Source organism: Nilaparvata lugens, chromosome 14, assembly GCF_014356525.2.
Source record: "Nilaparvata lugens isolate BPH chromosome 14, ASM1435652v1, whole genome shotgun sequence".
NCBI classification, from domain to species: Eukaryota; Metazoa; Arthropoda; class Insecta; order Hemiptera; family Delphacidae; genus Nilaparvata; species Nilaparvata lugens.
Genome location: NC_052517.1, coordinates 2,079,242 through 2,096,214, shown reverse-complemented (window position 1 = coordinate 2,096,214; position 16,973 = coordinate 2,079,242). Strand labels below are relative to the sequence as shown.

The following is a 16,973-nucleotide window of genomic DNA, read 5'->3' as shown; positions in this document are numbered from 1 at the left end:
GAAATGTTGAATGTTTCGATTCACCTAGGATGGTTATAGGCTTATTTTTAATTCTTCAAGTTTCCATTAGGTCAAGTTTTTAATTGACCGAGCGAAGTGAGGTCCAAGATTCAAGTCGACGGTTTGGCATTTCTCTTAATGTTTAAATGTTTATTTGTTGTGCATTTACGGCGAAACGCGGTAATAGATTTTCATGAAATTTGACAGGTATGTTCCTTTTTTAATTGCGCGTCGACGTATATACAAGGTTTTTGAAAATTTTGCATTTCAATGATAATATAAAAGGAAAAAGGAGCCTCCTTCATACGCCAATATTAGAGTAAAAATCAGACTATTCATCATAAATCAGCTTTCGTTCTAAAAGAACATAAAAAGCTACGGAAATTAAAATCAAAATTAATAAAACTATAAAACTCAATAAAAACATATACTAACTGTATATACACAGATGTCTGGAGAAGCCAGTCTATTGCTGTATTTCCATAAGGTTCAATCAGGTACTTGTGGATGAGAATACTGCGTGAGGTCTACTGTTCACAGAACTACTAGTTATAATTCATATTTGTTTCATTGTCTCTATAAATGGTAAAAATAGGTACTTGTTAAACTGAGAACTCGACGTACTGATGTACTCCTAATAAAAGTTCAGGTCAACCGCTATTTCATGTCAAACGAGTAATAAAATTCAAAATCACTTCCCATGGATGGTTCGGAACACACCTGAAACTGTAGGACCTCTCATATCTAATCATAAATTAGATAAAACTTCCTAAAAATCACACATGATGCGGCACAAGTCAATTGGCCTCATCCTCAGGAAAAATAACGTAGGCCTTTCCAATAGAAGGAAACTGGGTTAAAGACTGCGGTACTGTAATACAGTGGGTGAAAATCTATCAACCCTTCTCTCTGTCACTCACTCTCTGTCTCTTTCCCTCTTCCACATACTCTCTCACTCATTATCTCTTTCTCACACATGAACTCTCTCTCTCTCATAGAAGATACAACCACTTTTTATTCAGCTAGTGCAATTTTGATTTTGGAGTTTGAAATAGGATGGGTATGCTTGCAGCATCTTCTATGTTCTCTCACTCATCTCTCTCTCTCTGTCGTTGTCACTCTGTCTCTCTCCCACTCTTTCTTATTCCATGTCAATCTCTCTCTGTCGTTCTCTAACACACGATCTCTCTCTCATGGAAGATACAACCTCTTTTCATTCAGATAGTGTAATTTTGATTTTGGAGTTTGAGAGATGAAGGATTTCATCACAACCTCTTCTCTGTTCCTTCTCACACACTCTCTATCTCCCTCTGTCGTTCTCACTCTGCCTTTCACCCTCTCTCTCTCTCTCTCTCTCTGTCGTTCTCTCTCTCCATCTATTCATCTTTCTCTCTCAGAGACGAAAAAAACCTCTTTATATTCAGCCACTGCAATTTTGATTGTATTGATGGCTTGAAAAAGTCAGTTAAGGGTATGATCGGGGGGTGGATGATGATTATCACTCTCTCCTTCAGTCTCTTTCTCTTTCTTTACACTTTCTCACACTCTCTCTTTCTCTTTATTCTCTCTCTATCTCTCTCTCTCACTCTCTCTCTCTCTCTCTCTCCTCTCTCTCTCTCTCTCTCTCTCTCTCTCTCTCTCTCTCTCTCTCTCAGAGAAGAGGAAACCTCTTTATATTCATTCACTGCAATTTTGATTGTATTGATGGTTTGAAAGAGTCAGTTAAGGGTATGATCGGGGGTGGGTGATGATTATCTCCCTCTCTCTCTCTCCTTCAGTCTCTTTCTCTCTCTCTTTACACTTCATCACACTCTCTTCTTCCTCTCTCTCTCTCTCTCTCTCTCTCTCTCTCTCTCTCAGAGAAGAGGAAACCTCTTTGCATTCATAGCGACTGCAATTTTGATTGTGTTGATGGCTTGATAATGGCAGTTAGGAAAAGTACGGGGGTGGGTTATCGCACTCTTTCTCTCTCACACTCTCTCTCTCTCTGTCTCTCAGTTACCTCTTGCAGTGTCAAGTTCACTCGGTGCTGTGTTCAGTATGGATCTAGTGCTTAAGAGATGATGTAGCTAAATTTTCATCCTAGCCTCGCGCGATTTTCAGTGGCTCAGTGCCGACGTTTCGTGGTTCGGACTCCACCTAGAACCTAGATCTCTATTAGTGCCGACGTTTCGGGGTTCGGATTCCACCTAGAACGCCTGTAATCGTCTCTATAGTGTGATACAGGTTATAATGTCAGTGTTTATGTGGTCTTAATTCTTGTGTGAATTTGTGATTTGTAATGACTGTGATTTTCAAGACTTGATTTAGGGAATTTTTGTTGTATTAGATCATTTTTAAGTCATTCGAATAAAAAATAATTATTCGGAAAAACTTACAATCATGCTACTCAACTCTAAAACTTGATTAAAATAGTCGATAAAATTCGGAGAACTGAAAAATTGGTTGAAAACATCGTCGGAGAATCAGTATGAGTACCCCACGGGAGGTTTTTACGATATCCCAGACAAAGTGAGTCTTCTATTATAGATTTAGAAAAGTTTGATTCTTAAGGGTTTTAGTTTGAGTGATGAATAACATCTGTAGGATACTTATAGTGAGGTCCACGTTATAATGGTAGTATATGATTAACATTGGTGTTGCTATCCTTGTCTATCATTCCACAAAGCAGATAGCTCTATCCTGTTTTGTATCAAATTACGGTGTTTTGTATCTAGTTGAGATGATACTGTATCATATTGTGGCTGTTCTTGTTCTATTGTGAGGACCACATTATAAAGTCAGCACCTGATTAACATTGGTGTTGCTATCCTTGTCTATCATTCCACAAAGCAGATAGCTCTATCCTGTTCTGTATCAAATTAAGGTGTTGTGTATCAAGTTGAGATGATACTGTATCATATTGTGTTGATACTGTATCATATTGTGGTTGTTCTTGTTCTATAGTGAGGTCCACGTTATAATGGCAGTATCTGATTAACATTGGTGTTGCTAGCCTTGTCTATCATTCCACAAAGCAGATAGCTTTATCCCTTACCAACTTCACACTGTTTCCAAATCGTTACCTGATGACTATGAAGGGAAATAATGTACTACTCTAATGAACGTTTTATCTCTCATTATGAAACTTGTCTATGATCATGAAAAATATTTTTTCTGAGGAAAAAAGTATATTTGTTGAGGTAGAATTGATTATTATTAACAAGAATCAACAATTAATATCAGATTGATTGATTGAGTACTTTATTTATGTAGATTACAATATACTGTCTTATACAATATATACAATAGCTTACAGTACAGCAAAATTATAGATGAATTTACATGATATAGACTAAGAAAATAATTATTGAACTGTATATGATATGAAAAAGTAATTTGTAATATAATAACTATAGATATTATATTGTTATGCATGTACATAAAATGGCGGAGCTTTGGACATATCAATGTCCATTCTTCGGAAAGAATATTAAAAATATCCTCCCCACTAATCTCCTACCAGATCAGATTTAGGGGAAGACTTGAATCACAGCCATCCACTATAGAAGGCGGTGGTAACAGAGAATCGGCAACTCTGTAGTCCTATCATTTACACTGACTTTATAACGTGAATCTCATGATATCTGAAGCGTAACTAGAGTTCGAAGCTTCTCTGAACACAAGCTTTGAAAACAAAATGTCGTCCAGTCTGTTGTAAACAGTGTTGGTCATATACTGCGCTGTGATTGGTCGAGCCTTTAGACCCGCCTACTTTTCACACTGAGCGATGCTAGTTAGTTCCGTAGTTTACCGCTAGGTTGTGCTACCTCTCGGCTAAGAAAACTTCTATACTCCTAAGATTTGTTTTATTCTATGCTCACGGGTTACAAATTTTCTACGGTTTACTTTGAGTTTTCTGACGGAATAAGTTGGTTTTTCATTCAGGTTTCTATCTATCTTAGAGCACCTGAAATGTTAAATCAATTATTCTTTGCATGTACATTTTTTTTAAATGTTCGGCATTTATATAAAAACAACAACAACAATACAAGAACAGCAAATCAATCAATTATTAAAATAATAACTCCTCTCGATTCAAAAAGAATCCGAACATAATTTTTTCAATTAGACAAATGTTTGGTCATTTTTTCTACTAAATTTACTGCTGCTTCCTATGAGTTCTTTTATCGGAGAATTTTTTAGTGGATTTAGAGTGTACCAGACGTGACTTACCGATTTAAAACAAATCTATGGGACCAATAATAAAGTTTTCTACTAAATTTACACATTTTTATCAGCTTTTCTGTTTTTCTGACGGAATTTGTTAGTTTTTATTCGGTTTTTGTTTGTTTACAGTACCAGACATGACTTATTGATCGAATAACAAGTCAATGGGACCAATAACCATTTTTATGAGGAATTTTACTGTTTTTTTATCAGCTTTTCTGTTGGAATTTGTTAGTTTCTATTCGGTTTTTGTTTGTTTACAGTACCAGACATGACTTACTAAATTAATAACAAGTCTATGTGACCAATAACCATTTTCATGAGGAATTTCACTGTTTTTTTATCAGTTTTTCTGTTTGATTTTTTGTTTTTTGTGTGTTTTTGAGTATACCAGACGTTACTTACGGATTGAATAACAAGTCCATGGGACTAATAATCATTTTTTTACAAAATCTATAGTTTTTTATGAGTTTTTATAGTGGAAATTGTTAGTTTTTACTGTTTTTTTGTTGTGTGTTTTAGAGTACCTGAAGTAGACGGCAAGATGGACCAAGATCATCATGACACTGGTTACTTTGCGGTTAGCAGCACTGCTGACCTAACACCTATGAAAAGAGCTGGTAGTAGCACTGAAAAGGTAATTAATATTCATCAATTTATCCATTATTTTTTTTTTTATTTATTTACAATTTAAATGAGACTAATGTAGTAACATTGGTAGATTAATAATGAGGTAGTCCTTGTTCTATTTTTCTTCCAAATTATTTTTCCTCCAGCTACTGTCTAAAGTACTTACTTTACTCCCTGAAACATAGTACTAAAAAGTCACTTTTTCGCTCTCGGTACTAAAAAACTGAAAAACTCCCTAGGGAGTAAAAGTGACTCCATTTAAATAACATAGGAAGCATCTCTAATTCAAAAACTCACATTGTAATAGGTTAGAAGGTCTAAGCTCAGATGAGAAAGCATAATAGAGGTGTCTGTCATTGAGTCAACTGAATTCAATACCACAACAAGAAATTTGAACAACTCATGAAATATTTGTTTGTATGATAATAATTATATTCTTAATATTAGTAGACAATAAAAATTTAAACAATTTTAAAAATATTTTATTCTATTCAAAATACCAACCAACAAATATTTTTGATCTGCAATTCAAATCTGAACCACGTGATCTGTAGTCAGCCATTTTTGGTAGCTGCCCAGCTGATACAATTGTTACAACTTTTGCCGTTAGATAGCGCAATCGGCAGTGCCAATCAGACGACCGGTTCTTAGGTTTTAGATTTAGGTTATGTTGTTAGAACCATTGTCTCCAATACGTAAGTTATTAGAATGATTTTATTTGCAGTTTCTATAAAAAAATGTAGATGGAGGAAAAATGTTGTGTACATCACGAGCGAAAAATACTTTTTCTCCCTCAGGAAAATTGCTGCCCTTGGCTTCGCCTCGGGCTTCAAACTTTTTCCCACAGGGCGAAAAAGTCGTACTTTTCACTCTAGATATACAAATAACTAATTTTTATTATTATTAGGTGGGCCGTCCACTGGAACCGTTTTCGTCCGAACTAGCATCGGCCGGAAACTACCGAACTCGTCCGAACGATCCCCCAACAAAGAAAGCTATAGATGCTCGTCCATTGCAACAGGTTCATACGTCCGTGCACGGCCGATCAAGTTTTCGATCCGAATTGAATGGGATTTTCCGGCTCTATCCGGCCGAACTAGCTAGTCGAGCTGAGACAACAAAGTGTTCCTAACCTAGAATTGTTTCACAGTCTTGTTTTTTGAAGTTGTTCTGTTTTATAAAGTTGTAACTATGGACAATGAAAAGTTGATAAGTTTGGTTCAAGAGCATGTTCCATTGTGGGATTACGAGACAAAAGATGTCATCGTCGTGATGTTCAAAGGAATCTGTGGACAAAGATTGCTTAATAATGAAATATCGGGGACCGAGCTTCGCTCTGGAGTATTAAAGCATGAAAAATTTATTACGAAAGAAGAAATTATAATAACATCCATTCATATAGAAATGCTCTATTCAATCACAGTAAATTGAGATTAATTCCCAGAGGAATACAAAAGTTTCCCGCACAAAGGCCCGGTTGCACAAAAGCCGGTTAAATTTTAATCCTGATTAACTTCACGTGAACCAAATCAGAGAAGACAATTTCAAAAAGATGGATCTACTGGAATTAATCAGGATTGAAAAAACCCGGCTTTTTTGCAACCGGCACTAAGTACCTGATTGAATGATTAAAAAAGTTCAACAGCTGAGTCATAATTTTGATACAGTCCCACAAACATGAACCACTACCTCCGTAAACAAAGCCGTAGTGCATTCGTGTGACGTCAGCACAGGTAGGGCTCCTACACCAATATAAATTAGTTAATTTCAGCTGATTTATATCAGCTGGAGTTTCTATTGGTGTAGGAGCCCTACCTGTGCTGACGTCACACGAACGCACTACGGCTTTGTTTACGGAGTTGGTGCATGAAATCGCTCACTCACTTCCATCACCAACAGACGACAAAATAATTATTAACATATGTTTTCCCAAGGATGAATAATAATAATTATCATTTTAATGTCCTTCAGCGAGTTTTCCTAGGGATGAGACCTGGTGCAATCGAATGGTTTATATTACTAGTAGCTCTGTGAACAGTAGACCTCACGCAGTATTCTCATCCACAAGTACCTGATTGAAACTATAGACCTTATGGAAATACAGCAATAGACTGGCTTCTCCACACATCTTTGTAATCACTTGTCAGCTGATTTATGATGAATAATTCTATAGTCTGATTTTACTCTAATATTGGCATATGAAGGAGGCTCCTTTTTCCTTTTATATTATCCTGAAATGCAAAATTTCCAAAAACCTTGTATTCGTTGACGCGCAATTAAAAAGGAACATACCTGTCAAATTTCATGAAAATCTATTACCGCGTTCGCCGTGAATGCGCAACATATAAACATTTAAACATTAAGAGAAATGCCAAACCGTCGACTTGAATCTTAGACCTCACTTCGCTCGGTCTATTATCATAATTGAGATGAAATATTTTGTTTATTATTTATTAATTCTACATTGTTAAAAGACGATCGGGTTACAGATTCAACTTAGACCTCACTTCGTTCGGTCAATAAACCTACTATGTTCTGAATTTCGTGAGAATCGTTAGAACAGTTTTTGAGATCCGGTGAATACAATAATATAAACAGGGATTGCTCGTTTAATAGTATAGGATAGGATAACTAATTTAGTGGATATTTGTTGAAGGTAAGATTACTGTAATGAATAACTAATTTAGTGGATATTTGTTTATTCAATTTTCAAAATCTCAATAATATAACCATTGTTTATGGAAAATTGTGGTGGCTATGATAGTTTAGTTTTTTTCAATAATTGACCGAGCGAAGTGAGGTCTAAGATTCAAGTCGATGGTTTGGCATTTCTCTTAATGTTTAAATGTTTATATGTTGCGCATTTACGGCGAAACGCGGTAATAGATTTTCATGAAATTTGACAGGTATGTTCCTTTTTTAATTGCGCGTCGACGTATATACAAGGTTTTTGGAAATTTCGCATTTCATGGATAATATAGAAGGAAAAAGTAGCCTCCTTCATACGCCAATATTAGAGTAGAAATCAGAGTATAGAATTATTCATTATTAATCAGCTGACAAGTGATTACACAGATGTGTGGAGAAGCCAGTCTATAGCTGTGTTTCCATAAGGTCTATAGTTTCAATCAGGTACTTGTGGATGAGAATACTGCGTGAGGTCTACTTTCACAGAACTACTAGTAATTGGCAACTAGACTGACGTAAACGGTTCCAATAGACGACCATATTCGGCCGAATCAACGGCCGGCAGAATCGTCCGATCCAACGGCCGAACGGATCGGTTGAATACGGTTCCAGTGGACGGTTATCCATAGAGTTTTTCAAATTTTTTTCGAATTATTTTCAGGAACGGGATGGTCGAGCTACTTGGTTACTAGTCTTGAGTGGAATGGCTACGACCTTTGGAGCATCTCTACCTGTCGGATATAATATTGGAGTTATAAATGCTCCCTCAGCTGTAAGTATACTGGAAAATATTCTAAAATTAACTCAATTTTTACTTTCCTTGTCCTATTACCATAGGAAAGGAAAATATTGCTTTCCGAAAAAATTAAGGTACCCCAATTTCTAAATGTCTATACGTTTCAAGGTCCCCTGAGTCCCAAAAGTGTTTTTTTGGGTATTGGTCTGTATGTGTGTGTGTGTGTGTGTGTATGAGTGTATGTGTGTCTGTGTACACGATATCTCATCTCCCAATTACGGAATGACTTGAAATTTGGAACTTAAGGTCCTTACAATATAAGGTTCGACACGAACAATTTCTATCAAATGCAATTCAAGATGGCGGCTAAAATGTTGTCAAAAACAGGGTTTTTTGGCGATTATATCGAAAACGGCACCAACGATTTTGATCACATTCATACCTAAAATAGTCATTGATAAGCTCTATCAACTGCCACAAGTCCCATTTCTGTAAAAATTTCAGGAGCTCCGCCCCACTATGCAAAGTTCAATTTTCGATTCCCAATTATCAGGTTTCAGATACAGTTTAAACAAAACATTTCTAGTGGAAAAGATTGAGCATGAAAATCTCTACAATTATTGTCTAGTAACATTTTCACCTAAAATTGAAAATAAGCTCGAAATTCGAGAAAATGTGATTATTCAATTGCAAACTGTTGGCAACTGTTGATTCTATTAAATGATTCACTATGAAGAGATAGCAGACCTCGTGTGTCTCCAGCGTTATTGCCCTGTCACCAGCTGGCTCAAATCTTTGAGTAGTAGACTTGAGATGCACGTGAACACTAGTGTCAGGTGATCAATTTTCATAACGGCAAGGAAAGTTGTGTGAGTGCGCCACACCAGATTTTTATCATTTTTACCTGAAATATCCAAAAAATTATGAATTTATTTAACTTGAATGTCAGTTGGATAACAGAAAAATCTGATCGAATTTTGGATACATTATTTGAGTTATAAATTATCCTTCAGCTGTAAGTATACCAGAAAATACTCCAAAAATAACTCAATTTCTATAACTTTTACCTGAAATATCATAAAAAAATTGATGAATTAATTTATCTTGAATGTCAGTGGAATCAGAAAAAAACTGATCGAATGTCGGATACAATATTTTATAGTGAGGTCCACGTTATAATTGTAGTGAAGAAAGATAGCAGAACATCGTTGTCGATCCTCTGTCTTGTAAATGTTTTAAATTTGTGTAATACAGTCGACTGATCTGATGTTACTAAAAATAGAAAATTACATATTTAATAATAGATTAGCCTATTATATCTATATTCATATTACACAATACTCTATTATTGTAGACACATGACAATGAACGGAAAATTCTAAAATAATTGAAGCTATAGTGAGGTCCACGTTATAATGGCAGCGGAGAAAGATAGGAGAACAACGTTGCCGACCCTCTGTCTTGTCAATGCCTTCTATAGACGGCAGCTGATACAGGTTTATTGGTGTGATATTAACTGTTTATTCTCGTTTGAAATAATCAATTATATTTTATTGAGCAAGAAATTATATTTTTCAATAATTATATTATGAATTTCATGATTAAGATGAAATAATTTTCTTAATTGATTATTAATTCTACATTGTTAAGAGACGATCTGGCAACAGAGTAAAGCCAGAAATAGATAGCGCTGTCCGCTTTGTAGAATGGTAGACAAGTGTAGCAATACCATTGCTAATCAAACACTGCCATTATAACGTGGACCTCATTATAGCAATTAGAGTTCCACAATATTATCAACACAATATGATACAGTATCATCTCAACTTGATACACAACACCATAATTTGATACAGAACAGGATAGAGCTATCTGCTTTGTGGAATGATAGACAAGTGTAGCAATACCATTGCTAATCAAACACTGCCATTATAACGTGGACCTCACTATAGCAATTAGAGTTCGACAATATTATCAACACAATATGATACAGTATCATCTCAACTTGATACACAACACCATAATTTGATACAAAACAGGATAGAGCTATCTGCTTTGTGGAATGATAGACAAGGATAGTTAAATACCATTGCTAATCAAACACTGCCATTATAACGTGGACCTCACTATAGCAATTAGTGTTCGACAATATGATACAGTATCATCTCAACTTGATACACAACATCATAATCTGAGACAGAACAGGATAGAGCTATCTGCTTTGTGGAATGATTGACAAGGATAGCAACACCAACTTTAATCAAATACTGCCATTATAACGTGGACCTTACTATAGCAATTAGTGTTCGACAATAAGATACAGTATCATCTCAACTTGATACACAACACCATAATTTGATACAGAACAGGATAGAGCTATCTGCTTTGTGGAATGATTGACAAGGATGATACTAAATCGATTATTAAAGATGTAAATTTCTATTTTTAGTAACATCAGATCAGTCGACTGTATTACACAATTCAAAAACATTGATCATTCAATAATATACTAACTCTAACTATTTTAGAATTTTCCGTTCATTGTCATGTGTTTACAATAATAGAGTATTGTGCAACAAGGATATAGATATAATAATCAATTATTTAAGATGTAATAAGTATATAAATAACGTTGATATTATGAAATTGAATAGATTTTCCCATCAATAATAAACGTGATTGAATTTCAAAGTTTTACAATAATTACAAAAAACTCCGTTTTTGAATTATTCTACTCGTGATCATTTGTAGCATCACGTGTTATAATTTAGTTTCACTTTAAAATGTCAGCCTCGTGAATAGATTACATCAATGCTTTACATTTAAATAGTACTGACATTGTTGAACCTTACTATTGTATTCATATATTTTTTATTGTTTTACGATAGAATTCTTTCGCTTTTTTATTGAAATATATATTATAATTCATTAAATAATTCAGTATTGTTTTTTCTTTGTTCAGTATTCATTTTTTTAATCATTTACGATACAATTGTTCGATTTTTTATTGAAATATGTATTATATTTAATAATTAAAATATGTATATGATATATACAGTAGTTTCAGATTGTTTTAGCAATCTAATCACCTAGACTAGACTCACAGCTTTTATTTTTATTTTTTTCATACAAGTTTATTTTTTTTTATTATTTATTATTTGGGTTGATAATGTTTTTACCTTGTTAATTATACTTTGATTATCTGATCACACAGCTACGGGATACGTGTATAATTTCCAAGATACTATTTAATTTCTAGGTTTGTAATTTGTAATTTGAGAAGGAAATAAATTCATTTATTCATTCATTTATTCATATTCATTAAATAATTCAGTATTGTTCGATCTATTGTTATCTTCTCTATTAAAATAGAATGATATTCATTGGTCTACTAATGTGTTGTACGGAATGTGGAGAATTCTCTATTTATATTATATGAAGGACATAAATAGAACATAGACTTTAGAATAATTCGTTTCGTTTTACTTGGGAAAATACGAATGGATATTTTGTCATGATAATAATTTATTATTAGCAAACAGTATGGGCTCTGGGGAGGAGATGAAGAAGAAGGAGGAGAAGAAGAGGGAGGGGAAGAAGGAGAAGAAGATGATGATGATGATATGATATGATGATGGAGGAGTAGAAGAAGGTGTAGAAGATGAAGGAAAAGAAGAAGAAGACAGTGAAGAAGAAGAAGAAGAAGAAGAAGAAGAAGAAGAAGAAGAAGAAGAAGAAGAAGAAGAAGAGAAGAAGATGAAGGAAAAGAAGAAGAAGACAGTGAGAAGAAGAAGAAGAAGAAGAAGAATTAGGATTTATGAGGTTAATAGTGGAATCGAACCCAATTTTATTCTACAATCTTTCGCCTAATTAATGCAGAAGCTATTGAAATAGAGTTTATTATCTTGGGAAAAGCAGTGATTTATTATAATGACTGAGACTCTGACTTCTTAGAGCCGATATCTCACTGCTTCTGATAAACTTTTATAACTTTTCAATTTCATCTACGCATTCGCTTTCACATTACAGATTACACATGTATAAAACCAGTACAAATCGGTTGGCGAGAGAGAGAGAGAGTGAGAGAGATTGATTGATTGAGTACTTTATTTATGTAGATTACAATATATACGGGCTTATACACTTATATACAATAGCTTACAATACAGCAAAATTATAGATGAATTACATAATATAGACTAAGAAAATAACTATTGAACTGTATATTATATGAAAAAGCAATTTGTAAATATATAATATAGATAATATAATATTGTTATGCATGTACATAAATTGGCGGAGCTTTTGACATGTCAATGTCCATTCTTCGGAAACAATATTCAAAATATCCTTCCACTAACCATACCAAAAGAGAGAGAGGGAGTGAGAGACGGAAGAAGAAGACACGAGAAAGAACAAGTAGTTTTAGAAGCAGAATGAGAACTTGAATAAGAAGAAGTAGAAGAAGTTCGATTTGATACAGTATCATATTCAATTTTCTCTATTTTTCTGCACAGATAACACAAAGTACGATTACTTACCGTATCATCTAATACTATTGTCCTTCTTGCGTTGCACAGATGATACAAAATTTCGATTTGATATAGTATAATCTCATTCTTTGTTGCACAGGTGATACAAAAGTTGTATTATTTACCGTATCATCTAATGATATTGTACTTCTTCCATTTCACAGTTAATACAAAAATGTGATTTCTGACCGTATCATCTAATATTGTCCTTCCGTTGCACAGATGATACGATACAGAAGTTAAATTTGATACAGTATAGCCTAATCTCATGTTTTGTTGCACAGGAGATAAAAAAATGTGATTTCTTACCGTATCATCCAATATTGTCCTTCCGTTGCAAAGATGATACAGAAGTTCGGATTGATACAGAATAATCTCATTTTCTCTTGTAATAGAACTACATAATTTTTATTATTTGTCATGAATTTTCACAATGAATAGATAAATTGCTGACGACGGTGAAAATTCATGACAAGTAAAATTATGAAAAAAATGAGAGGCTCGGGCAGTCGGTTACGAGGACGGGACCTGGAGCTATCTACAGCAGATATCGGGCCGCTCTACCCTTCTTTTCGAGACACCATTTCCTGGTTCAGTGAGTTCAGTGAGCTAATATTATCAATTTTAATATTATATTATTCATTTTTTTATTGAAGGCAAATCCTGTAATTATTCTATTGTTTGTTTAAAAAGTTTTCTCAATATTATTTATTTATGTTTCAGTTTTCATTTTGAGTTTACAATTTGATTAAATCGATACTTAGTTCTCCAAAAATAAACTGTTTTGTTTATTATTTAAAAATATAGTTCCTTCTCATGAGTTATAGAGTTAGATCAATTTAACCTCTCGCAAGCCAAGCGATTCCCTATTATAAATTGTTACGTAATGTCTAGGGTTGTTCTCACAACCTTATAATACCATCACAATACCATACATAATATAACCCCAATATATTCCAAATTTAAATACCCCATTACACTCTATTTTGTTTCACAGGTGATAAAAAAGTTTCATTACTTACCGTATCATATAATATTATCCTTCCGTTGCACAGATGATACAAAAGTTCAATTTGATACAGTATAGCCTAATCTCATTTTTTGTTGCACAGATGATACAAAAGTTCGTTTACTTACCGTATCATCAAATAATATTGTCCTTCCGTTGCACAGGTGATAAAAAATGTGATTTCTTTCCGTATCATCTAATATTGTCCTCTCCAAAGACCTTAAAGATCTTCAAGGTTTTTGGTCTTTCCGTTGCACAGATGATACAAAAGTTCGATTTGATACAGTATAATCTTATGTTTTGTTGCACAGGTGATACAGAAGTGGTGTTCGGAAGCTTTGTTGCAACGATACAGTATCACGTTGACTCCAGCCACGCTAGCTATTGTTTGGTCGACAATTGTGTCGATTTTCCTGATTGGAGGAATGATTGGATCTCTAGCCGGCAGCTGGTTTGCTCATCAAATTGGCAGGTAATTGTTTAAATAAATTTATTTCAATTTTATTATCATAGAGGTGAGCTAGCAAAAGAAGATATTCCATGGTTTGTGGAATCCATTCACAGATTAGAAGTTTTTGTATCAAATCATGGTGTTGTGTATCAAGTTGAGAGCATACGTTGTCATATTGTGGTGATATTGTATCATATTGTGGAGATACCATAGAGTAAAGATAGCGTAAGAAGATTGTTGTGGAATTGATCATATTTTGGAAGTTTTGTATCAAATTTATGGTATTGTGTATCAAGTTCAGATATACTGTATCATGTTATGTTGATACTGTATCATTTAGTGTTGGTACTGTATATTATTGTGTTGATATTGTATCATATTGTGGTGATACCATAGAGAAAAGATAGCATAAGAAGATATTCCATGGTTTATGGAATTCATTCAAATTTTGGAAGTATTGTATCAAATTATGGTGTTGTGTTTCAATTTGAGATGATTCTGTATCATATTGTGGTGATACTGTATCATATGTGTTGATACCATAGAGAAAATATAGACATAAGAAGATATGGTTTGTAGGATTCGTTCAAAGTTTGGAAGTTTTGACCTAAAATAGTCATTGATAAGCTCTATCAACTGCCACAAGTCCTATATCTGTAAAAATTTCTGGAGCTCCGCCCCATCTATACAGAGTCTGATTTTAGATTCCCAATTATCAGGCTTCAGATACAATTTAAACAAAAAAATTCAAGTGGAAAAGATTGAGCATGAAAATCTCTACAATTAATGTTGAGTAGCATTTCCACCTAAAATTGAAAATAAGCTCAAAATTCAAGTAAATGTGATTATTCAATTGAAAACTGTTTGGCAACTGTTGATTCTATTAAATGATTCACTATCAAGAGATAGCAGACCTCGTGTGTCTCCAGCGTTTTTGCCCTGTCACCAGCTGGCTTGGATCTTTGAATAGTTGACTTGAGATGCGCGTGTAAACTAGCGTCAAGTGATCAATTTTCATAACGGCTAGGAAAGTTGTGTGAGTGCGCCACACCAGATTTTTTGTAATAGCGAAAAGTGCTTTAAGTTCATTGAAATTTGAGTTTGGCCATAGAGGAGAAACAATAGCGTAAGTAGATATCCCATGGTATAGGGCGTTCATGTCGCTATTTTTACTGTTATCCCAAGCCAATTACTGTCGATTATTGTAATTTCCTACTGTTTTGTTGGGGTGAGAGTGTATGAACGACACAGTATGAGAAACTACCAGCGTCACACATCTTCACCGGAAAGAATTAAGTGGAATATCGGCTTGAGATAACAGTAAAAGTTGCGACATAAACGCCCTATACCATGGCATATCTACTCATGCTATTGTTTCTCTATGGTTTGGCTCAGATGAATTATGTGGTTCAACAATATCGCTTTTATTTTACCTTAATATGGAGAAGTTCTACTACGTTTCTAGAGTTCATAGTGAGATTTCCTTTTTTCTTTAATAGATATTTTTTTTGGATATTTTTGCAGGAAAGGAACGTTAATAGTGAGCGGTGTATTGGGTGTAGTCGCTGGCATCCTATTTCTAACCTGTAAAGATCCACACCTTATAGAATTTATATTTATTGGGAGATTTCTTGTTGGATTGTCGTCAGGTAAGAAGCATAATTTTCAAAAATATTTCACTATTTCCTTTAACGTCTTCTTCTAATAATTTATCTACAAATCCTTCCCATGCCTTATCCTTTTCTAAAAATTAAATATTATATTTATCTATTCATATTTGAAAACTAGCAGATAACTTGAGCTCTACAAGGGTCTAATTTAAAATCTCAACCACTGAAATCTTGAAGGATTTATAATAGGCCTATAATCATATTCAGTGAATAAAGAATCTATATGCAAAATGTCAAGTTAATGAGTTGAGTAGTTGAGACGTGATGATGCGTCATTCGTGAATTTCCTATCCCCTACCTGTATAAGCCAGTTCTTTCCTTCATTTATTATAGATTTGTAAGTCCGAAATAGTGTTATTCTAATCTACATACTAGTAGTTCTGTGAACAGTAGACCTCACGCAGTATTCTCATCCACAAGTACCTGATGTTCACTTGTTTTAAATGTTAACATTCTCAGTTCCCGTTTGAATTTGTATTCCATATGATATAATTCCTTATAGATTCTATTAGATTGAATATAAATTATCATACACATGATGAAGATGTGTGTTTGTCAACTTCCGTTCAATCTAAAAGAATCTATAAGGATTAAGTTATTAACATCTTGTTAATAACTCTGGTGTAAACCCAGCTTAAAGATGCATACCTCTTAAAGGTCTTTGATTGAAACTATAGACCTTATACAAATACAGTAATACCGAATCAGTGTGGCTTCTCCACACATCTGTGTAATCACTTGTCAGCTGATTATGTGAATAATCTATAGTCTGATTTTTACTTTCTTTGCCCTATTACCATAGGTAAGGAAAGAATTGCTTTCCGAAAAAATTAAGGATTATACCATTTCTAAAGTTCTATACGTTTCAAGGTCTCTAAGTCCAAAAAATGGTTTTTGGGTATTTGTCTGTCTGTGTGTGTGTGTGTGTGTGTGGTGTGTGTGGTGTGTGTGTGTGTGTGTGTGTGTGGTTTGTGTGTGTGTGTGTGTGTGTGTGTGTACACGATATCTCATCTCCCAATAACGGAATGACTTGAAATTTGGAATTTAA

At 34.1% G+C, this 16,973-nt stretch overlaps 1 protein-coding gene across 1 annotated transcript in view; it reads left to right on the top strand.

Moving 5' to 3' along the window:
- The first annotated feature begins 3,679 nt into the window (after nt 1-3,679).
- Nucleotides 3,680-16,973, top strand: part of LOC120348919 (solute carrier family 2, facilitated glucose transporter member 5-like) — a 24,732-nt gene continuing 11,438 nt past the window's right edge. The window contains exons 1-5 of the mRNA XM_039441137.1: nt 3,680-3,696; nt 4,732-4,846; nt 8,189-8,299; nt 14,116-14,276; nt 15,780-15,904. Of these exons, the coding sequence (XP_039297071.1) occupies nt 3,680-3,696; nt 4,732-4,846; nt 8,189-8,299; nt 14,116-14,276; nt 15,780-15,904 (529 nt within the window). The remainder of the gene's footprint in view (nt 3,697-4,731; nt 4,847-8,188; nt 8,300-14,115; nt 14,277-15,779; nt 15,905-16,973) is intronic.